Here is a 24,816-nt window from a genome sequence, read left to right as displayed (position 1 = left end):
AATAACAAATGTGTTACACTTTTATCTTCGCTAACAGGTGTAGAGCGAAAGGACATGGCAAAAAGATAGGATAGGACTAAGAAAGAACATATTCTTGTCCCAAGATCATCCACTGTTCAAATGTACAAGTGTAACATTGGAGGAGTAGATCTTCACGATATGTTGACATTGCTATACAAAAGTCCCATAAAATCCAGATTATGGTATTTGTATATCTTTTGGCATGCAACAACAATAGCTGTTGTCAATAGCTTGCTGAAATATAGAGAAGACTGCAAGGCTCTGTCTGAAAAACATGTTTCTTTCAGGTAGTTTCAAGCTAATGTTGCAAGTGCATTGATATCTGCTGGACAAAGAAAATTCAATACGGGACGTCAAAGTACTGAAGATAAGTCCAAAAAATTCAAGAAACCTGTTACTACAATAACACCAGTGTTAGAATGCCAAAAGGACAAAATTGTCCACTTTCATCAGTGGAATAACACACAAGGAAGGTGCAAAATTTGCAAGAAACAGAATACTTTTGTCCAATGCGAAAAATGCAAAGTTTTTCTGTACTTCAACAAAGACAGAAACTGCTTCAGAAGATTCCACTACTAAAAGAAATGTATGTAAGTATGTTTCTTGTTACATTATTGTATGAGATTTTGTAATAAACTAATTCAGAATGCAAAAGTGTGATTATACATTTTTCTTACCCATGCCGATATCATTACTTTGAATCCCAATGTTATATATGTGTAATGCATTGTAAAAAAGAACTCAAAAATGAAAAAATGCTAAAAGTTGTACATTTGTCCTCCAACATATTGGTAACTGTAAATAATACTCTGGTAAGAACAACCTACAATTAATATTAACTGTTGTGGATCCTAGAGGATTAAGACAAAACACAAATTACCTCATGAAAGATGACTTACAAAATTTCACAAATTAGGATTAAATGATTAATTTTTGCAGGTGATGTAGCTGTAATGAAATACTCTCTGTGAGAAGTTGCATAAATATTCAGTCAGATCTTGATAAGACTTCAAAGTGGTGCAAAGATTGGCAACTTCCTTTAAATGTTCAAAAACGTACAACTTGTGCACTTCACAACATGAAAAAATGTAGTATCCTATGACAGCAATATCAATGGCTCACTACTAAAGAAGATTAGAAATATTACAGTAGCTCAAAAGAATTCAAACAATCTTTCTTCCCACACGCAATATGTGAATGGTACAGGAAGAAACTAATAACTGGTACAATGGGATGTACCCACTGCTATGCACTTCATAGTGGTTTTCTGAATATAGATGTAGATATTCTTCAGCCCCCTCTGTATCTTTCCCACAGGGATACTGAAGACAAGATTCCACTGATTACAGTACACACAGAGACATTTAAGCTTTCTTCCCCCACTTCATAGGCAATTAAAAATGCCTTTGCTAATTAACCTCTGTCATGCCATTCACAATGGTTTGCAGAGAATTTATGTATGCAGATGAATCACAGAATCAAACATTAGTTGGTTGTGTATAGTGCAGATTGAGAATTAACCAAAGAAAATGTGTGTCTACTTTGTTTTACGTTAGTCAAGTTCCACACAAAAAATAGTCTACCACTTACTTTTTGGTATTGATACAAAAGAATAATCTCTTTATCCACAAATAATTTATTCACAATATTTTATTGTCTATTTCTTCAAATAACTATCTAGGTATAAACATTTTAATATTGTTCATCTGCAGCTAAGAGTAGCATAGAAGATTGGAGAAGACAAGAAAAAAGCAATTCTGTTTGAGATTATATGATGGAAGCATGAAAAGGAAGCCCAACAGCAGTTCAGATGCACTAGAGGAAGAAGTATAATATTATGAAATGATGTTTTGCACAGCACAAAAACACACATATTTATCACAACTAGGAGACCAGGAGATGGCAAAGCGGATTAGGCTGAGTGGAAAGCAACAGAAATCTGAAGAAAGTGGTAAAATTCACGACTGGGGAATGCTGTTCAGCAGAGTGGAAAATTATAAAGAAATTAGTGACAGAGTATAAAGTGTGAGCCATCAGAAACATGATCTGAGGCAAAGAAATATCCCTAGAGACTGATATACTACCATACTACACTTAAGTATTGACATATGCAGTAGAGACATGGCTGATGGAGGGAAGGAAAGAGTTAAATACAAGCAAGTGAAAATAAATTTCTGGGGAGCAGCACACAAGACGCAACTGTGGACAGAATAAGAAACAACTATCATGAAAACATTATACGAAGAACACTTGCAAAGAAAGATAAAAGGTAAGACTGGACTGATATGGGCACATAAAGAAACCCTGGGCACATACAGGATACCGAAGCTTGTGATTGATGTGAAGCCTACACCCGAATGGTTGAAGGGAGTTCAGGAAGCAGTGCATAAGTGAGATACATTGGGCAGAAATGGACTCAGAGATGGTAGGAGGATAGAAGAAATTAACTAGGCATTTGTTACAAAAACATCCTACAAAAGACTAGAAAATTTTAGAGATGATGATACACCATCATACATTCTATAGTGTATACAAATTTCACCAGCATTAAGCCCAGAACAAAATTAATGTCAGCTTTAATGTAACTTAGACATCGATTCTCTTGCTTTGTTACTTTTATTGGTTATCTATCAGTGAGCTTCAAATACACTGTAATTACCTGTTCCGCTAGCAATAATAGGCTTCGATGAGGTCTTCAAAATAGCCTGTTGGTTCTGATCAATGACCTCATCAAACTGGTGGGCATAAGCGACTCACCGAAATCAAATATGCAAAACATTTGCTCTGGAGGGAAGGTGATATTCTTTTATAGGAACACTACTGAGAAAATTTAGAGAAGCGGCATTTCAACTTGACCGCAGAAACATTCTACTGCGGCCAATATACATTTCATATAAGAGCAACATAGATGATATAAGAGACATTATGGCTCATATTGAGGCTTATAGACAATCTTTTCTCCCCTCACTCTATCCACCAGTGGAATAAGAAACGAAATGAGTGGTAGTGGTACATTGACCCCTTGCCATGCACTGTATGGTGGGTTGCAGAGTATGTATGTTAGGTGTAGATGACAAGTATCGTAGCTATTCTCATGGCATAACTTTCATTGGTTTCACCAACTCTTTTTCTTTCAACTGAACCTACAACCTTGGCTATGCTACAGATTAGTATGTCCCCACAGCAAAGATTTTGTATTTACATTCATTGGCTTTGCAAATACAGAACAAAACTATCACAATTCAACCTAACATACAAAGTGTCGCCAAAACGTACACTGAAAAAAAATTACAGATACAAAACAAATACTGTCAATGTTCTATCTTTTTTCCATATGGATGTGTATGATGCCACAAACCACAGCAGCATTGCATCACAAGTCAAAGCTGGTATCAGTAGGTTCAATTGACTCACTACAGAGTAGCCTGCAGTTACGATTGGGATTAAAATGTTAATTTACCATTAAAACACGTCATCTCAACCAAAAATGCATTATAGCAAACAAGATTTTTAGAGTTTTTGTTGTAGCTTGCTTTAAAAAATGCAATTGATAAATGACACCAACTATTACTCGCAGAGACATATGATAAAAGTCCATAACTGCACGATCATGGAATATGAGGTGATGGCACAGCCACTCTGCTAGTTAATACTGTACCATCATGAGAAATAAATCACATTGTACAGTTTCAAAATGTCGGGAAAGTGTTCACAGCGCAACATGAAGACTCTCAAAAATGATGCACAACAGACACAGTAATTTCTTTCAGAACTGACGACAATTGTGCATTTTAGCACAAGTTATCTGTGTTGTGACCAAGATTACAAAACCATTTATTATGATCCCTCACAATCAAGACTCTAAACACACTTAAAGGTGACTGATGGATGGTAGATCATAATGTTGCCATGGCATATGATACAGCTTTTAAAAATGCACTAAGAAAGAGAAATGTTTCACAGATGTCAAAATATACAATTACAAGTATAGAGTACCCACTTCATTTTACACAGTCTCAATCCCATGTCACACTTCTATTGATAATCACTGAACAGCAGTCATCATTTCCAAATCTGTTTGCAGTCAGAGCATTTCTACATAGGCGTCCTTTAACTAGTGAACCCGGCAACGGCAATGACATTGAGAACGGATCTATTTTTTTAAGGCAACAAAAACACAATCCAGCATAATGACCCTTACAATTCAGATAAAAAGGCTTGCAACAAATCACCTGGATGCAATCTGAAGTCGTCACTGAAATTAGCTTGTATGCCATTAAATATTTTTTTAATTCTGCGAATGTAACACGGCGTACCTTTCTTTTCGACAGCGACAGCAGAAGCAGAAGGTACAGAAACAGGCGCCACAGAGACAACAGGAACTGACTGCGGAATGGAATCAAGTCGCATCTTCTTTGATACTCGCGCACTGGACCGTATCTGCAGACCTGTGGGTGTTCCATCAGACTCCTGGCTAAGTGTAACGGAGCCCAGCTGTTCAGTTTCTTCGGTTGGGTAGTCACCCTCAGAACTCTTCTCTGTGGGAGTGGCAGCGTTTGGCGAAGCACTACAGTCTCTATCATATTTTTCAAGTTGTTCACACACATCCATACCTAGAAATTTAGGGCAATAGCAGCAACACGCAGAATGCAATGAATTCTAAATTAGGAACTTTCAACATAACTACAAAGCCGTGGATGAACGACCTGAAGAATATCTTCGAATCCTACAAATGTTTACAAGATTATAGCTATTTGACAATACAATAGTCAGTTGAAAAATGAAACTACGGCTTTCATATTCTTCGAGTAACACATATTACTAATTCGGGTATTAAAATCAAATTCACAAAAATTCACGAAGCTACTGACTGCCAAAACAAATTCCTTGCAAATGGCGGGTCTGTAATTACACTCGCTTATATATTACCGTTTATCTCCTTTTTCCTGACTTAAAGTAGAAAATCTTACCTTGCTGGCAGTTACGCACATTCGTACAACGATTACTAACACACAACACTCCTCTGTAAACGGCGAAAACAAACTTTTACAAGGGCTACATCATGTCAATATCCCCTTGTTCACCAGTACGGGAAAAATCATAGTCCCTCTCAAAAACAGTGGACAGCTGCCAACGTCATGGTGCAAATGTCCCAAATTTTGAAGCTCACATTACAAGAAAAATCTATTTTCCGTATGCTCAAAAAAGAGCCCACCACTTCTTTACCACAAAGTAAACAATGCAATACTCGAAACCTGTTACGGTTCCCTTTGACACCGCAGTATAACTGTAGGTTAAACCAAAGTTGACAGCAGTGATATAAATTGCTGTCATTTTCCTCCTCCCATCGCTATTATCTCAACAGAAGAGTCAATAAAAAATGCACGAAAAATATTTTGGAACTATTTCGCAACGACTGAAGAGTGGAATCCGCCCCCAGGAGAGCGCGCGTCTTAAAATAAGTATTTATAATGACTCTGATTGCGAAATCTTCGTCCAGTCCCTTGTTGCGTGCTGATGCTGTCGGCAAATTTTCATCTAAATCCCAAATAAAACTATAGATTCCTCTTTATTTTTAAGAAATATATAAGAATAAAAATATTAATATTCAAACGATGTAAGATGGGTAGACTGAGCGCAAGATAAATTTGTGAAAACGTACCGCGAGTACGCTAGAGTCAATGATAAATACAGCTCATGATCCTCGGACTCAATATAATCGAATGTTGGTGGTAATATTTAATAACGCGATCTGGGCAAAGAACAAGACGTTAAAAGATATCAACAATTACATTTAGCATGTAAAACGACAGCGATTGATGTTATCCATGAGTTTATGATAACGATGAAACTGTGAGCGGCAGTATTTGAAACAGCAGTTGCTGTGATGAAAAGCACAGTTGAAAGCCCAGACCAAATGGAGACATGAACGAGGAAATTTGGGAAAAGCAGAAACAAAGAAAGTAGAGTTTTACCAGACATACAGAATGTTTGAAAATAACAAGTTATTCAATGTCAGAATTCAATTTCAGTCAGTCATGCTGATCCTGAACCTGATTCTCAAGGGCACCCACACCTAGGTGCAAGACGCAGGGAGGGGGGGGGGGGGGGGGGGGGGGGGAGGCGTGACCACCCCCACCCCCTGAAGCTCACAGATTTCGGCTCCCCCCCCCCGAAATCTGTGAGCTTCAGGGGGTGGGGGTGGTCACGCCTCCCCCCCCCCCCCCAATTACAATTTTCTGGACTTATCTGTACTTGCTATAGATCTTTTTTGCTGAAAAATGATTATTAATGCTAATTCAGTATCCAGATATAAGGTATACTACTATTTTCTATGTAGTTCCAAACACAATACCCACATCTCTATTACTAAAAACCTTTGAAGACTTTTATTTTCAAATTGTAAACAACATTCTCGCATTATGAAAAAATTATACAATAGATCGCTTTATTTATGAAGTGAGAATTGTAGGCAATCTAATAAAAGCATAATACATTCTTGTATGCTTCAGAGATAAAGTCTAAGAAACTGCATTGCATTAAATGCTGCATAAGATCCAATGATTTCATCCTTGTGTGTATCCAGGCTTTAGAGTGTAAAGTTTGACATAAGATTCAAAAAGAGAGGAACAATATAATTTTGCAGACAGTCATTGACTTGCCTATATCTCCGTGAAGGATATTGTACCTGCATTCCCATAAGAAAATCATCTACCATTCATTCATTGGCCCCTTCTTGCTGCTTGTTTTGTCTTTATGCAGGGTGAACTCCAACTCTATCAAAAACGTTTCAGAAGTTTTCCATGGATATTTTCGGACAATATTGGCGTAAGGGAGCTTTGTAACCACACAGTAATAACATAGTTATGTTTCATTTGATTTTTTACCACAAATGCTCTTGTTTCAATGGCAATACCCTTACAACAGTGAAAAAGACTGTAAAACGCAATCACCAAAATGTACAACACAAAACACAGAGCGATGTAATGAAATTCACATACTCTTTCATCACTGTGTGTTCAATTTGTTCTGATAGTGTACAGTGCACTATGTAACAAATGCAGAACTCTTCCCTTACAGGTATAATTCAAACTGTTGACCAATGTGATCATGACAGAGTGTAAGGCAATGGACCTTTAACTGTATTACATGCTGTGGCTGTGACTATCCTGTCAACCAAAGTCTCATAAACTTGACTCTTCCAATGCCTTATAAGAAGCCCATCGATGTCATGTCTGATGACAGAGCTGACCATGGAATAGGACCACCCTGACCAATCCATTGTTATACAAAATGAACATCAATATGGATCCTAACACAGAGTAAAAAGTGTGTTGGTGTCTCATCATGTTGAAACAAAAACTGAAGAATTCTTAGTGAAACATTTTCTAGGAACTGTGAGAGAAAATGTTGAAGAAATGTTCATACACTACTCTGTTCAGTTTATGGGAAGTACATAGGTCCAATCAAATTATGCAGAGACTGTGAAAGCAAAAAATTTTTTGTTTTCTGCACAGTGCTGTAGGAAGCTATTTGCTAACTTCATTCGACATGAAAAGCCTGTTGACTTCAATCAATGCACCTTCTTTGAATGACACAAGTGCAACATTTGTTCGTGTAAGATTCTAAAGATGGCCTTTTAATTTGTGTTCAGAGCTTGTGCGCTGTGCTGAATACTGGTGGCTTGATTCTCACAAATCACCTATAACATGTTCTCTTCCATATGAGGTGTTCTAGCATACCGCACATAGCCATAATCTTCCATTCCAAAATAGAAGGATCTGGCTTCTCATCAGTTTCTATAATTCTAAATCCAGTCACAAATTTTGCTTCAAGACAAAGTGTCAGCACTACTGAAAAGCAATGGGGATCATATAATACTAGGTGCAGAAAGCTGCATAAAACCCAAAGGTGACAGCAGTGAGATTTTTGCAGGACATTTAAGAGTGTATAGGCTGCTGCGCAGCGAGCTACGTTAATTTAAGTATTAACTGTATTTTTCTTACTTCTCACTTCTTCTTCCATGTGTTTTTGCTTTTAGGAAGCTTTAATTGTCGAGTGCTAGTAATAGTGTCCTATAGATTTCGTGTTTGTTTTGAATACAGTCAGAGAGAGTCCCTTTAGTCAGCCATAGTGCCAGTAGTGTCAGTGTCATCTAACTGCCGTCTGCTTCACGTCTGCTGTGCAGTGAGCTACGTTAATTTAAGTGGTAACTGTATTTTTCTTACTTGTCACTTCTTCTTCCGTGTGTTTTTGCTTTTAGAAAACTTTAATTGTCGAGTGCTAGTAATAGTGTTCCATAGATTTCATGTTTTGAATACAGTCACAGAGTCCCTTTCGTCAGCCGCAGTGCCGGTAGTGCTAGTGTTTGTTTTGAATACAGTCCAGAGACAGGTAGTGCTATTTTCATTGTTTTCTACAAGAAGTGTCTAGTAACCACAGTTTAGTCAACTATCAGCCGCCTTTAGTGAATTAGCAGTCTAGTTAAAGGTTGATTAACTCTCTACAGTAAATTGATTTCTTAGGATGGATAGGATGTGTGACCGCTGTGTACAGATGCAGGAGCAGCTGGCCACTGTTCGCGAACAGCTGAGTGTGTTGATGACTGCGGTCGGCTGTCTTCAGGCTGCTGCCTCGGAGTGTAGTGGCAGTGGGGAGTCTGGTGTGTCACATTGTACATCCCAGGTGTTACATGCTTCACCCACTGTCCCTGCTGTCGAGACATCTTTGCGGGTACCGGGCACGGTTGGGCCACCCTCTCCCCAAGCGAGGTGGCGGGTTCAGCGGCGCACGAGGCGGAGGATCAATGTGGAGGCTGGCCATGTGGCATCGCCCGCTCTGCCTGTGAGTGGACATGTGGCCGCTCCTTCAGCAAGGTCCGAGCCGGCACACGGGGGGGGGGGTTTATTAGTGATTGGGAGCTCCAGCGTTAGGCGGGTGATGGAGCCCCTTAGGGAAATACCGGAAAGGTCGGGGAAGAAGGCCAGTGTTCACTCTGTCTGCTTGCCGGGGGGTCTCATCCGAGATGTGGAGGAGGCCCTGCCAGTGGCGATAGAGAGCAATGGGTGCACCCGACTGCAAATTGTTGCTCATGTCGGCACCAATGACTCCTGCCATCTGGGTTCAGAGGTCATCCTCAGTTCATACAGGCAGTTGATGGAGTTGGTAAAGGTGGAAAGCCTCGCATCAGGGTGGAATCTGAGCTAACCATTTGTAGTATCGTTCCCAGAACCGACTGTGGTCCTCTGGTTTGGAGCCGAGTGGAAGGCTTAAACCAGAGGCTCAGATGATTCTGCGGAGATCTGAGGTGCAAATTTCTCAACCTCCGCTATCGGTTGGAGAAATGTAGGGTCCCCCTGAATAGGTCAGGCATGCACTACATGCCGGAAGCGGCTACAAGGGTAGCGGAGTACGTGTGGAGTGCACATGTGGGTTTTTTAGGTTAGAGAATTCCCTCCCTAGGCCCGACAAGACGCCTCCTGAGACGCGGCAAGGTAGGAGTAGGCAAAATGCAACAGGGAATAACAATATTAATCTGCTAATAGTAAACTGCAGGAGCATCTATAGAAAGGTCCCAGAACTGCTCTCATTAATAAATGGTCACAATGCCCACATAGTACTAGGGACAGAAAGTTGGCTGAAACCAGATGTAAACAGTAATGAAATTCTAAATTCAGATTGGAATGTAAACCGCAGGGACAGGCTGGACAGTGAAGAGAGAGGCATGTCTATAGCGATAAGAAGTGCAATAGTATCAAAGGAAATTTACGGAGATCCGAAATGTGAAATAATTTGGGTGAAGGTCACGGTTAAAGCAGGCCCAGGCATGGTAATTGGATGTCTCTATAGGCCCCCTGGCTCAGCAGCTGTTGTGGCTGAGCACCTGAAGGATAATTTGAAAAATATTTCGAGTAGATTTCCCCATCATGTTATAGTTCTGGGTGGAGATTTTAATTTGCCGGATATAGACTGGGAGACTCAAATGTTCATAACAGGTGGCAGGGACAAAAAAACCAGTGAAATTTTTTTATGTGCTTTATCTGAAAAGTACCTTGAGCAGTTAAACAGAGAACCGACTCGTGGCAATAACATATTAGACCTTCTGGTGACAAACACACCCGAACTATTTGAAACAGTTAATGCAGAACAGGGAATCAGCGATCATAAAGTGGTTACTGCATCGATGATTTCTGCCGTAAATAGAAGTATTAAAAAAGGTAGGAAGATTTTTGTGTTAGATAAGTATGTGATAATCAAGATCATAAGAGATGGAAAAGAGCCACTGTGGTACAACAACCAAGTTAGAAAACTGCTGCGGAAGCAAAGAGAACTTCACAGCAAACATAAACATAGCCAAAACCTTGCAGACAAACAAAAATTAAGCGAAGCGAAATGTAGTGTGAGGAGGGCTATGTGAGAGGTGTTCAATGAATTCGAAAGTAAAGTTCTATGTATGGACTTGGCAGAAAATCCTAAGAAATTTTGGTCTTATGTCAAAGGGGTAGGTGGATAAAAACAAAATGTCCAGACACTCTGTGATCAAAATGGTACTGAAACAGAGGATGACAGACTATAGGCTGAAATACTAAATGTTTTTTTCCAAAGCTGTTTCACAGAGTAAGACTGCACTGTAGTTCCTTCTCTAGATTGTCGCACAGATGACAAAATGGTAGATATCAAAATAGACGACAGAGGGATAGAGAAACAATTAAAATTGCTCAAAAGAGGAAAGGCCGCTGGACCTGATGGGATACCAGTTCGATTTTACACAGGGTACGTGAAGGAACTTGCCCCCCTTCTTGCAGCGGTGTACCGTAGGTCTCAAGAAGAGCATAGCGTTCCAAAGGATTGGAAAAGGGCACAGGTCATCCCCGTTTTCAAGAAGGGACGTCGAACAGATGTGCAGAACTATAGACCTATATCTCTAACGTCTATCAGTTGTAGAATTTTGGAACACGTATTATGTTCGAGTATAATGACTTTTCTGGAGACTAGAAATCTACTCTGTAGGAATCAGCATGGGTTTCGAAAAAGATGATCGTGTGAAACCCAGCTCGCGCTATTCGTCCACAAGACTCAGAGAGCCATAGACACGGGTTCCCAGGTAGATGCCGTGTTTCTTGACTTCTGCAAGATGTTCAATACAGTTCCCCACAGTCATTTAATGAACAAAGTAAGAGCATATGGACTATCAGACCAATTGCGTGATTGGATTGAAGAGTTCCCAGATAACAGAATGCAGCATGTCATTCTCAATGAAGAGAAGTCTTCTGAAGTAAGAGTGATTTCAGGTGAGCTGCAGGGGAGTGTCGTAGGACCGTTGCTATTCACAATATACATAAATGACCTTGTGGATGACATCGGAAGTTCACTGAGGCTTTTTGCAGATGATGCTGTGGTATATCGAGAGGTTGTAACAATGGAAAATTGTACTGAAATGCAAGAGGATCTGCAGCGAATTGACGCATGATGCAGGGAATGGCAATTGAATCTCAATGTAGACAAGTGTAATGTGCTGCGAATACATAGAAAGAAAAATCCCTTATTATTTAGCTACAATATAGCAGGTCAGCAACTGGAAGCAGTTAATGCCAAAAATTATCTGGGAGTACGCACTAGGAGAGATTTAAAATAGAATGATCATATGAAGTTGATCGTCGGTAAAGCAGATGCCAGACTGAGATTCATTGGAAGAATCCTAAGGAAATGCAATCTGAAAACAAAGGAAGTAGGTTACACCACACTTGTTCGGCCACTGCTTGAATACTGCTCAGCAGTGTGGGATCCTTACCAGATAGGATTGATAGAAGAGATAGAGAAGATCCAACGGAGAGCAGCATGCTTCATTACAGGATCATTTAGTAACCACGAAAGCATTACGGAGATGATAGATAAACTCCAGTGTAAGACTCTACAGGAGAGACGCTCAGTAGCTCGGTACATGCTTTTGTTGAAGTTTCGAGAACATACCTTCACCGAGGAGTCAAGCAGTATATTGCTCCCTCCTACGTACATCTCACGAAGAGACCATGAGGATAAAATCAGGGAGATTAGAGCCCACACAGAGGCATCCCAACAATCCTCCTTTCCACAAACAATACAAGACTGGAATAGAAGGGAGAACCGATAGAGGTACTCAAGGTACCCTCCGCCACACACCGTCAGGTGGCTTGCGGAGTATGGATGTAGATGTAGATGTAGAAATGGAGGTAGTGTATTTGTTGCAGTAGATAAATAACTCGAATCCAGAAGATGGAAATTGAAACTGCATGAAGGATTGTTTGGGCAAGGCTCAGTATCACGGGTGGACATAAAACTATGATTGGATCCTTTATTGGCTCACCTCCTAATGAAACCAAAAACTTAAGACAGTAACACAGTTCACTAGTACATAAGTCCCCCTGTAAATAATGTTGCACTAAATACAATGATGTTACAATTCAAAAACTAAAAAATAAAAAGTCAGTAGGCTTAGATGAAGTACCAATGTGTGTACGGAAACAATGCATAGGGATTATACAAGACCCCTTAACAAATACAATAAATGAATCCTTCACATCAGGGACATTTCCAGAGCAGTTAAAACAGGCAAGAGTTGTACCTTTGCTTAAGAAAGGTAATGCAGAAGACAGAGAAAATTACCGGCCCATTTCCCTACTGTCAGCATTCTCAAAAATAATACATTACTGGCCATTAAAATTGCTACACCACGAAGATGATGTGCTACAGATGCAAAATTTAACCAACAGGAAGAAAATGCTGTGATATGAAAATGATTAGTTTTTCAGAGCATTCACACAAGGTTGGCACCAGTGGCGACACCTACAACATGATGACATGACGGAAGTTTCCAACTGATTTCTCATACACAAACAGCAGTTGACAAGCGTTGCCTGGTGAAAAGTTATTGTGATGCCTCATGTATGGAGGAGAAAAGCGTACCATCACATTTCTGTCTTTGATAAAGGTTGGATTGTAGCCTATTGCAATTGCGGTTTATGATATCGTGACATTGCTGTTTGTGTTGGTCGAGATCCAATGACTGTAAGCAGAATATGGAATCGGTGGGTTCAGGAGGGTAATACGGAATGCCGTGCTGGATCCCAATGGCCTCATATCACTAGCAGTCGAGATGACAGGCATCTTATCCACGTGGCTGTAACAGATCGTGCAGCCATGTCTCGATCCCTGAGTCAACAGATGGGGGTGTTTGCAAGACAACCGCCATCTGCACAAACAGTTCAACGATGTTTGCAGCAGCATGGACTATCAGCTTGGAGACCATGGCTGCGGTTACCCTTGACGCTGCATCACAGACAGGAGTGCCTGTGGTGGTGTACTCAACGACGAACGTGGGTGCACAAATGGCAAAACGTCATTTTTTTGGATGAATCCAGGTTCTGTTTACAGCATCATGATGGTCGCATCCGTGTTTGGCGCCATCGCAGTGAACGCACATTGGAAGCGTGTATTCGTCATTGGCATACTGGCGTATCACCTGGCGTGATGCTATGGGGTGTCATTGGTTACACGTCTCGGTCACCGCTTGTTCCCAATGACGCCACATCAAACAGTGGGCGTTACATTTCAGATGAGTTACGACCTGTGGCTGTACCCTTCATTCGATCCCTGTGAAACCCTACATTTCAGCAGGATAATGCACGACCACATATTGCAGGTTCTGTACCGGCCTTTCTGGATACAGAAAATGTTCGACTGCTGCCCTGACTAGCACACTCTCCAGTTGTTGTTGTTGTTGTGGTCTTCAGTCCTGAGACTGGTTTGATGCAGCTCTCCATGCTACTCTATCCTGTGCAAGCTTCTTCATCTCCCAGTACCTACTGCAGGCTACATCCTTCTGAATCTGCTTAGTGTATTCATCTCTTGGTCTCCCTCTACGATTTTTACCCTCCACGCTGCCCTCCAATACTAAATTGGTGATCCCTCGATGTCTCAGAACATGTCCTACCAGCCGATCCCTTCTTCTAGTCAAGTTGTGCCACAAGCTCTTCTTCTCCCCAATTCTATTCAATGCCTCCTCATTAGTTATGTGATCTACCCATCTAATCTTCAGCATTCGTCTGTAGCACCACATTTCGAAGGCTTCTATTCTCTTCTTGTCTAAACTATTTATCGTCCACGTTTCACTTCCATACATGGCTACACTCCATACAAATACTTTCAGAAACGACTTCCTGACATTTAAATCTATACTCGATGTTAACAAATGTTTCTTCTTCAGAAACGCTTTCCTTGCCATTGCCAGTCTACATTTTATATCCTCTCTACTTCGACCATTGTCAGTTATTTTGCTCTCCAAATAGCAAAACTCCTTTACTACTTTAAGTGTCTCATTTCCTAATCTAATTCCCTCAGCATCACCCGACTTAATTCGACTACATCCCATTATCCTCATTTTGCTTTTGTTGATGTTCATCTTATACCCTCCTTTCAAGACACTGTCCATTCTGTTCAGCTGCTCTTCCAAGTCCTTTGCTGTCTCTGACAGAATTACAATGTCATCGGCAAACCTCTAAGTATTTATTTCTTCTCCACGGATTTTAATACCTACTCCGAACTTTTCTTTTGTTTCCTTTATTGCTTGCTCAATATACAGATTGAATAACATCGGGGATAGGCTACAACCCTGTCTCACTCCCTTCCCAACCACTGCTTCCCTTTCATACCCCTCGACTCTTATAACTGCCATCTGCTTTCTGTACAAATTGTAAATAGCCTTTCGCTCCCTGTATTTTACCCCTGCCACCTTCAGAATTTGAAAGAGAGTAGTCCAATCAACATTGTCAAAAGCTTTCTCTAAGTCTACAAACGCTAGAAACATAGGTTTGCCTTTCCTTAATCTTTCTTCTAAGATAAGTCATAGGGTCAGTATTGCCTCACGTGTTCCAACATTTCTACGGAATCCTAACTGATCTTCCCCGAGGTCGGCTTCTATCAGTTTTTCCATTTGTCTGTAAAGAATTCGCGTTATTATTTTGCAGCTGTGACTTATTAAACTGATAGTTCGGTAATTTTCACATCTGTCCATACCTGCTTTCTTTGGGATTGGGATTATTATATTCTTCTTGAAGTCTGAGAGTATTTCACCTGCCTCATACATCTTGCTCACCAGATGGTACAGTTTTGTCAGGACTGGCTCTCCCAAGGCTGTTAGTAGTTCTAATGAAATGTTGTCTACTCCGGGGGCCTTGTTTCGACTCAGGTCTTTCAGTGCTCTGTCAAACTCTTTACACAGTATCATATCTCCCATTTCATCTTCATCTACATCCTCTTCCATTTCCATAATATTGTCCTCAAGTACATCGCCCTTGTATAGACCCTCTATATACTCCTTCCACCTTTCTGCTTTCCCTTCTTTGCTTAGAACTGGGTTTCCATCAAAGCTCTTGATCTTCATGCAAGTGGTTCTCCTTTATCCAAAGGTCTCTTTAATTTTCCTGTAAGCAGTATCTATTTTACCACTAGTGAGATAAGCCTCTACATCGTTACATTTGTCCTCTAGCCATCCCTGCTTAGCCATTTTGCACTTCCTGTCGATCTCATTTTTGAGACGATTGTATTCCTTTTTGCCTGCTTCATTTAGTGTTAGTGTTACAAGGCCAGATCAGTCAATCATCCAGACTGTTGCCCCTGCAACTACTGAAAAGGCTGCAGCCCCTCTTCAGGAACCACATGTTTGTCTGGCCTCTCAATAGATACCCCTCCGTTGTGGTCGCACCTATGGTACGGCTATCTGTATCGTTGAGGCACGCAAGCCTCCCCACCAATGGCAAGGTCCATGGTTCATGGGGCGAGGACATTCTCCAGATCTCTCACCAATTCAAAACGTCTGGTCAATGGTGGCTGAGCAACTGGCTCATTACAATACGCCAGTCACTACTCTTGATAAACTGTGGTATTGTGTTGAAGCTGCATGGACAGCTGTACCTGTACACTCCATCCAAGCTCTGTTTGACTCAATGCCCAGGCATATCAAAACCATTATTACGGCCAGAGGTGGTTGTTCTGGGTACTGTTTTCTCAGGATCTATGCACCCAAATCGAGTGAAAATGTAATTACATATCAGTTCTAGTATAATATATTTGTCCAATGAATACCCGTTTATCATCTGCATTTCTTCTTGGTGTAGCAATTTTAATGGCCATTAGTGTAGAAGCAATTATGAAAGACACATTAATGAATTACCTGAATAAATACAATCTTTTAAGCGAATCACAATTTGGTTTCCAAAGTGGCAAAAAAACTGAGTCAGCCATAGTAGAATTCACAAAAGTTGTACTTGATGCTCTTGATCGAGATGAGTGTGTCACAGGCATATTATTGGATCTTACTAAGGCGTTTGATACAGTCGACCACAAGATCCTATTAAATAAATTAGAAGCATTAGGAATGAGATGGGTAGCTAATGTCTGGTTTCGATAATACCTAACAGATAGGGTACAAAGAGTATAGATAACACATACTTCAGATAGATATAAACATTTAGTAAAACACCTATCAGATCCAAAATACATTAATATAGGGGTTTCACAAGGCAGCATATTAGGACCAACACTGTGCCTGATATACATCAATGACTTTCCCAGTAGTGATACTGATTGTGAAAAACTCCTCTTCGCTGATGACAGCAGTATTACAGTCACTGAGAAAACAAGAGAACTCCTTGCCGAGAAAGCAAATGAAACTCTCAAGGAAGTTTATGATTGGTCAATAAGTAATAAAGTGACATTGAACATAAAGAAAACTAATGTCATGAATTTCAGTTTGAAGAGAAAAAATGACAATGTTAAATTAAATGTAGATGGCACCTCTATAGACTGTGTAACAAATGCAAAATTTCTAGGAATGAATGTTGATTCTCAGTTGAAGTGGTGTGAACACACAAAGGTACTTGCAAGCAGAATGTCATCAGCATGTTATGCCATCAGAATCCTATCATCAGTGTGTAACATGCAGTGTCTTTTAGTTACTCATTATTCATATGTACACTCAATTCTTAGCTATGGCATTCTTTTTTGGGGAACAAATGAGCAAAATATGAACACAATTTTCAAAATCCCGAAAAGAGCCATAAGAATAATAACCAAAAATACTAGTCGAGCTCATTGTAAAGATCTGTTCAGAACACTGGGGATTTTAACTGCTCCATGTGAATACATTTACCAGTCAGTTGTTCACATCAAAAATAACATTGGTAAATTACTGCACAAACAGCTCTGTCCATGACCATGCAACAAGAAATAGACTTAACATACATTTGGCAAGAAAAAATAAACATAAAACTCAAAACAGCATTTTCTACCAAGGAATAAAACTTTACAATAAATTACCAAAAGAGATTAAAGAAATTGCAAAAATACACTTATTTAAAAAGGCTGCTAAAAAGTACCTATTATGCAATACATTTCATACATTTAAGGATTACTTAGCTGAAACAGAGTATGGGTTTGACAAAAATATTACAGAAATAAATACTAATAATAACAATAATGATTATAAAATATGCAACATTCCACATAACACCTTCACTTTATGCTTTTTTTCGTTCTTTTTTTCCTTTCTAGAAATACATACCCTCAAGCTATGCATGGCACAATACTAACACCTCTTCTTCTTTCTGAGCTCAACATCTCACTCATTATGGAGGAATGCTGACTCTGTTTTTCAGGATAGCAAATGGGAAGTTGCGGTACAGAAAATGGCCCAGAGGTCACCAGTGTGTGTGTGTGTGTGTGTGTGTGTGTATGTGTGTGTGTGTGTGTTTGTGTAGTGAACGATGTGTTATGAAACAAATTTTTTTTGTGTGTAGAGTGTGTGCAGTGACTAATAGTGAGACATGAGTGAACAATGTGGCATTACATTATTTAATAAGTTTTCTGTAAAAAAGTATTGCATACCAGCAGTAAATCTAATGATTGTCTCTAATAAGAAGTCTGTAAATATATGTGTATACAAATTAGCTTATTTTAAATTGATCTAAAATTGTAAATACTTTGACATGTCCTATATCCTTGTAAAAAGAGATCTACCGATGAATAAAGCTACTACTACTACTACTACTACTACTACTACCCCCAGTCGTATTGTACTCAGTGGATGAGACTTTAATGATCCAACATCAACTGAACTAATAATAGTTTTCTTAGTTGTGGGAATGACAAGACATCCTGTGTGTGAAACTTTACTAAATGCCTTTTGTGAAAACTTCCTAGAACAGATAGCTTGGAACCCCAGTCATGGTGGAACTATATTAAATCCAATGACAATAAACAGTCCTGACCTCTTTGAGTACGTCCACAACAAAACTGATATCAATGACCATGGCACAGTTGTAGCAACAATAATTACCAAATTACAAAGAGCAACTATAACAAGTAGAAAGATTTGTGTGTTCCATCAAGTAGATAAAGAAGCAGTAGTGTCATATCTCATTGAGAAATCTGAAATTTTAGCTCAGGCCAGCAGCCTATAGAGGAACATGACTCAAGCTCAAAAGAATAGTTGACTATGCAGTGGATAGATATTTACCCATCAGAACAGTTTGTCATGGGAGAGACCAGTTACTGTAAAGAAATTCCTAAAGGAACAGAGACTGCTGCATAATAGGTATAAAACAAAGCAGAGGGCTATAACTAGAGAATTGGTGAATGAAATATGTTTCCTTCTAAGAGATCAATGCGTGAGGCTTTCAGTGTCTACCATAGCAGAATATTGCTGAAAAATCTTTCACAAAACTCAGAGAAATTCTGGTCATTCATAAAGGCTGTTAGTGGCACTGAAGCTATTGGTCAGTGACTCGTGGATGAGACAGGAATTGAAACTGAGGGTAACAAAGCGAAAACATGAATGCTGAACTCTATTTTCAAATGTTCCTTTGCAGAAGAAAACAGAGGAGTATCACCACAATTTAATTCTTGTATCACTGAAAAGGTGAGTGAAATAGACACTAGTGTCAGTGACATTGAGAAACAGCCAAAATTGTTAAAATTGAACAAAGCTCCAGGGCCCAATGGCAATCATATATTCTGTACTGAATTTCCAGCCCTCGTGTTAACTATAATCTACCATAGATCCCTTGAACAAAACACCATTCCCAGTAGTTGCAAGAAAGCACGGTAATCCCATCTATAAAAAAGGTAGCAGAAGTGATCCACAAAACTACCATTCAGTATCTTTGACATCCATGTGTTGCAGAATCTTGGAACATATTCTGAGTTCAAATGTTATGAGGTATCTCAGACAGAATGACCTCTCCCATGCCAATTAGCATTGATTCAGAAACATTAATCATGTGAAACCCAACTCACACTTTTCTCACATTAAAAAAAACATGGATCAAGGCAGACAAATAGATGCAGAATTTCTTGATTTACAAAAAGCATTTGACTCGGTACCAGATCTATGCTAATTATCAAAAATTGATCTTAAAGGTATCAAGCGAAATTTGTGATCTGATTGAGGATTCTTTGGTAGGGAGGGTACAGCACGTAATCTTGGATGGAGAGTTATCTTCAGATGTAGAAGTAACTTCAGGTGTGCTCAGCAATCCTTGGGATCCTTACTATATCGATGACACTGTGAACAATATCAACAGTAATCTCAGACTTTCTGCAGATGATGCACCTGCCTATAATGAAGTACTGTATGAAAGAATGAGATTTTCAATCTGCAGCGGAGTGTGTGCTGATATGAAACTTCCTGGCAGATTAAAACTGTGTGCCGGACCAAGACTCAAACTCGGGACCTTTGCCTTTCTTGTGCAGGTTTCGCAGGAGAGCTTCTGTAAAGTTCTCTAAACTTTCCCAATAATGGTCCTCGAAGAGAATGTCACCTTCCCTCCAGGGAGTCCAGTCTGAGTTCCTGGATCAATTCTGTAACACTTGTGTGTTGTTTGAGCCTGTTGTTGTTGTGGTCTTCAGTCCTGAGACTGGTTTGATGCAGCTCTCCATGCTACTCTATCCTGTGCAAGCTTCTTCATCTCCCAGTACCTACTGCAACCTACATCCTTCTAAATCTGCTTAGTGTATTCATCTCTTGGTCTCCCTCTACGATTTTTACCCTCCACACTGCCCTCCAATACTAAATTGGTGATCCCTCGATGTCTCAGAACATGTCCTACCAACCGATCCCTTCTTCTAGTCAAGTTGTGCCACAAGCTCCTCCTCTCCCCAATTCTATTCAATACCTCCTCATTAGTTATGTGATCTACCCATCTAATCTTCAGCATTCTTCTGTAGCACCACATTTCGAATGCTTCTATTCTCTTCTTGTCTAAGCTATTTATCATCCACGTTTCACTCCCATACATGGCTACACTCATTACAAATACTTTGAGAAACGACTTCCTGACACTTAAATCAATACTCGATGTTAACAAATTTCTCTTCTTCAGAAACGCTTTCCTTGCCATTGCCAGTCTACATTCTATATCCTCTCTACTTCGACCATCGTCAGTTATTTTGCTCCCCAAACAGCAAAACTCCTTTACTACTTTAAGTGTCTAATTTGCTAATCTAATTCCCTCAGCATCACCCGACTTAATTCGACTACATTCCATTATCCTCGTTTTGCTTTTGTTGATGTTCACCTTATACCCTCCTTTCAACACACTGTCCATTCCATTCAGCTGCTCTTCCAAGTCCTTTGCTGTCTCTGACAGAATTACAATGTCATCGGCAAACCTCAACGTTTTTATTTCTTCTCCATGGATTTTAATACCTACTCCGAACTTTTCTTTTGTTTCCTTTATTGCTTGCTCAATATACAGATTGAATAACATCGGGGATAGGCTACAACCCTGTCTCACTCCCTTCCCAACCACTGCTTCCCTTTCATACCCCTCGACTCTTGTAACTGCCATCTGCTTTCTGTACAAATTGTAAATAGCCTTTTGATCTCTGTATTTTACCCCTGCCACCTTCAGAATTTGAAAGAGAGTATTCCAATCAACATTGTCAATAGCTTTCTCTAAGTCTACAAATGCTAGAAACGTAGGTTTGCCTTTTCTTAATCTTTCTTCTAAGATAAGTCATAGGGTCAGTATTGCCTCACGTGTTCCAACATTTCTACGGAATCCTAACTGATCTTCCCCGAGGTCGGCTTCTATCAGTTTTTCCATTCGTCTGTAAGGAATTCGCGTTATTATTTTGCAGCTGTGACTTATTAAACTGATAGTTCGGTAATTTTCACATCTGTCAACACCTGCTTTCTTTGGGATTGGGATTATTATATTATTCTTGAAGTCTGAGGGTATTTTGCCTGTCTCATACATCTTGCTCACCAGATGGTACAGTTTTGTCAGGACTGGCTCTTCCAAGGTTGTCAGTAGTTCTAATGGAATGTTGTCTACTCCAGGGGCCTTGTTTTGACTCAGGTCTTTCAGTGCTCTGTCAAACTCTTCACGCAATATCATATCTCCCATTTCATCTTCATCTAAATCCTCTTCCATTTCCATAATATTGTCCTCAAGTACATCGCCCTTGTATAGGCCCTCTATATACTCCTTCCACCTTTCCGCTTTCCCTTCTTTGCTTAGAACTGGGTTTCCATCTGAGCTCTTGATATTCATGCAAGTGGTTCTCCTTTCTCCAAAGGTCTCTTTAATTTTCCTGTAGGCAGTATCAATCTTACCCCTAGTGAGATAGGCCTCTATATCCTTACATTTGTCCTCTAGCCATCCCTGCTTAGCCATTTTGCAATTCCTGTTGATCTCATTTTTGAGACGTTTGTATTCCTTTTTGCCTGCTTCATTTACTGCATTTTTATATTTTCTCCTTTCATCAATTAAATTCAATATTTCTTCTGTTACCCAAGGGTTTCTACTAGCCCTCGTCTTTTTACCTATTTGATCCTCTGCTGCCTTCACTATTTCATCCCTCAAAGCCACCTATTCTTCTTCTACTGTATTTCTTTCCCCCATTCCTGTCAATTGTTCCCTTATGCTCTCCCTGAAACTCTGTACAATCTCTGGTTCTTTCAGTTTATCCAGGTCCCATCTCCTTAAATTCCCACCTTTTTGCAGTTTCTTCAGTTTTAATCTACAGTTCATAACTAATAGATTGTGGTCAGAGTCCACATCTGCCCCTGGAAATGTCTTACAATTTAAAACCTGGTTCCTAAATCTCTGTCTTACCATTATATAATCTATTTGATACCTTTTAGTATCTCCAGGATTCTTCCATGTATACAACCTTCTTTCATGATTCTTAAACCAAGTATTAGCTATGATTAAGTTATGCTCTGTGCAAAATTCTACCAGGCGGCTTCCTCTTTCATTTCTTAGCCCCAATCCATATTCACCTACTATGTTTCCTTCTCTCCCTTTTCCTACACTTGAATTCCAGTCACCCATGACTATTAAATTTTCGTCTCCCTTCACAATCTGAATAATTTCTTTTATTTCATCATACATTTCTTCAATTTCTTCGTCATCTGCAGAGCTAGTTGGCATATAAACTTGTACTACTGTAGTAGGTGTGGGCTTCGTATCTATCTTGGCCACAATAATGCGTTCACTATGTTGTTTGTAGTAGCTTACCTGCATTCCTATTTTCCTATTCATTATAAACCTACTCCTGCATTACCCCTATTTGATTTTGTGTTTATAACACTGTAGTCTCCTGACCAGAAGTCTTGTTCCTCCTGCCACCAAACTTCACTAATTCCCATTATATCTAACTTTAACCTATCCAATTCCCTTTTTAAATTTTCTAACCTACCTGCCCGATTAAGGGATCTGACATTCCACGCTTCGATCCGTAGAACGCCAGTTTTCTTTCTCCTGATAACGACGTCCTCTTGAGTAGTCCCCGCCCGGAGATCCGAATGGGGGACTATTTTACCTCCGGAATATTTTACCCAAGAGGACGCCATCATCATTTAATCATACAGTAAAGCTGCATGTCGTCGGGAAAAATTGCGGCTGTAGTTTCCCCTTGCTTTCAGCTGTTCGCAGTACCAGAACAGCAAGGCCATTTTGGTTAGTGTTACAAGGCCAGATCAGTCAATCATCCAGACTGTTGCCTCTTTGACTACTGAAAAGGCTGTTGCCCCTCTTCAGGAACCACACGTTTGTCTGGCCTCTCAACAGATACCCCTCCGTTGTGGTTGCACCTACGGAACGGCTATCTGTATCGTTGAGGCACGCAAGCCTCCCCACCAACGGCAAGGTCCATGGTTCATGGGAGGAGGTGTTTGAGCCTACCAGTAACAAATCTAGCCTCTGAAGTTCTTTGCAGGTCTATGTCTAATCCAACCTGGTGAGCATCCCAAAAACTGATGCAGTACTCAAGAGTAGGTCACGCCAATATCTGACATGCTGTCTTGTTTACAGATGAATCACACTTTCCTAAAATTCTCCCAGTAAACCAAAGTTGACCATTCGCCTTCCCTACCACAGTAATCATGAGCTTATTCCATTTCACAACACTTTACATAATTATGCTCAGATATTTAAATGACATGACTGAGTCAAGCAGGGTACTACTAATGCTGTATCTGAGAATTATGAGTCTCTTTTTCCTACACATCTGCATTAACATTTTTCCATGTTTAGAGCCAGCTGCCATTCACCTCCACAGCTAGAAATCCTGTCCAAGTCATCTCATTTCCTCCTACAGTCACTCAAATTCGATACCTTACTGTACACCACAGAAGCATCAGCAAACAACTGCAGATTTCTGTCCACCCTCTCTGCCAGATCATTTATGTATATACAGAACAATAACGGTTCTATCAGAATTCCCTGGACACGCCTAACAATAACCATTTTCTCTGATGAACACTCGCCATCAAGAATGACATACTGGGTTCTGTTACTTAAGAAAGCTCTGAGTCACTCACATATCTAAGACACTATTTCATATGCTCATACCTTTCTTAATAGTCTGCAATGGGTCACTGTGTCAAATGCTTTGCAGAAATCTGATAATATAGAATCTGCCTGTTGCTTTTTATCCACAGCTCACAGTACATCACGCAAGAAAAGGGCAAGCTGAGTTTTGAACAAGCAGTGCTTTATAAAACCATGATGATTTGGGGAAATAAGCTTCTTGGTATTAAGGAAATTTATTATACTTAAACTCAGATGTGTTCAACAATTCTGCAGCAAATAATATCCTTGAGGATATTGGTCTGTAATTTAACAGATCAGTTCTTTTACCCTTCTTATACACAAGGATCACTTGTGCTTTTTTCCAGTCACTTGGGACTTTGCACTGCATGAGAGATTCATTATAGATGCAAGATAAGTAATGAGCCAATGTCATAAAGTACTCTTTGAAAACTGAGTTGGGATTCCATCCAGACCTGGTGACTTACTTGTTTCCACATCTTTCAGTTGTTTCTCTACTACCTTTTCCCAGTTGAAATGTGATGAGACATGGTGGTGATAGGAGGGCCTGCTTCAGGTTCTGGAGTAGCCTGTTCACATGGCTCCAACTACAAAAGGCACACACTTCTTCCACCGGTTATTGAGCAGCATCACACTTGAGGGCACACTTGGAATAAATTTTCTGTAATACTTTTTTCCTCAAGAGGGGAGAAACTGGAGCTCCTTTAAATTTGTGGAGCTAGGAAGTGTGATGATGTCTTTGACCAGCTTGTGTGTAGGCTTAATGCCTTTGCAAGAGATAGATGATGTGCCCTAGGTATTCCATTGGTGGTTGAAAGAATAAGAGAGAGAGAGAGAGAGAGAGAGAGAAAGAGAGAGAGAGAGAGAGAGAGAGAGAGAGGTTTTTCAAGATTGCATTTGAGGCCTGCGAACTGGAGGGTGT

At 40.0% G+C, this 24,816-nt stretch overlaps 1 protein-coding gene across 2 annotated transcripts in view; it reads right to left on the bottom strand.

The window, feature by feature from the left end:
* The window catches only part of LOC126412754 (protein cramped), a 181,222-nt gene extending 175,937 nt beyond the window's left edge, over positions 1–5,285 (bottom strand). For both annotated transcript variants that reach the window (XM_050082501.1, XM_050082502.1), the window contains exons 1-2: positions 4,992–5,285; positions 4,338–4,634 (exon numbers count right to left, since the gene is read on the bottom strand). In XM_050082501.1, the coding sequence (XP_049938458.1) occupies positions 4,338–4,632 (295 nt within the window). In that variant the 5' untranslated portion in view covers positions 4,633–4,634; positions 4,992–5,285. The remainder of the gene's footprint in view (positions 1–4,337; positions 4,635–4,991) is intronic.
* Between the last annotated feature and the right edge of the window lie 19,531 nt (positions 5,286–24,816).

Source organism: Schistocerca serialis, chromosome 7, assembly GCF_023864345.2.
Source record: "Schistocerca serialis cubense isolate TAMUIC-IGC-003099 chromosome 7, iqSchSeri2.2, whole genome shotgun sequence".
NCBI classification, from domain to species: Eukaryota; Metazoa; Arthropoda; class Insecta; order Orthoptera; family Acrididae; genus Schistocerca; species Schistocerca serialis.
This window is presented reverse-complemented; position numbering and strand designations above follow the sequence as displayed.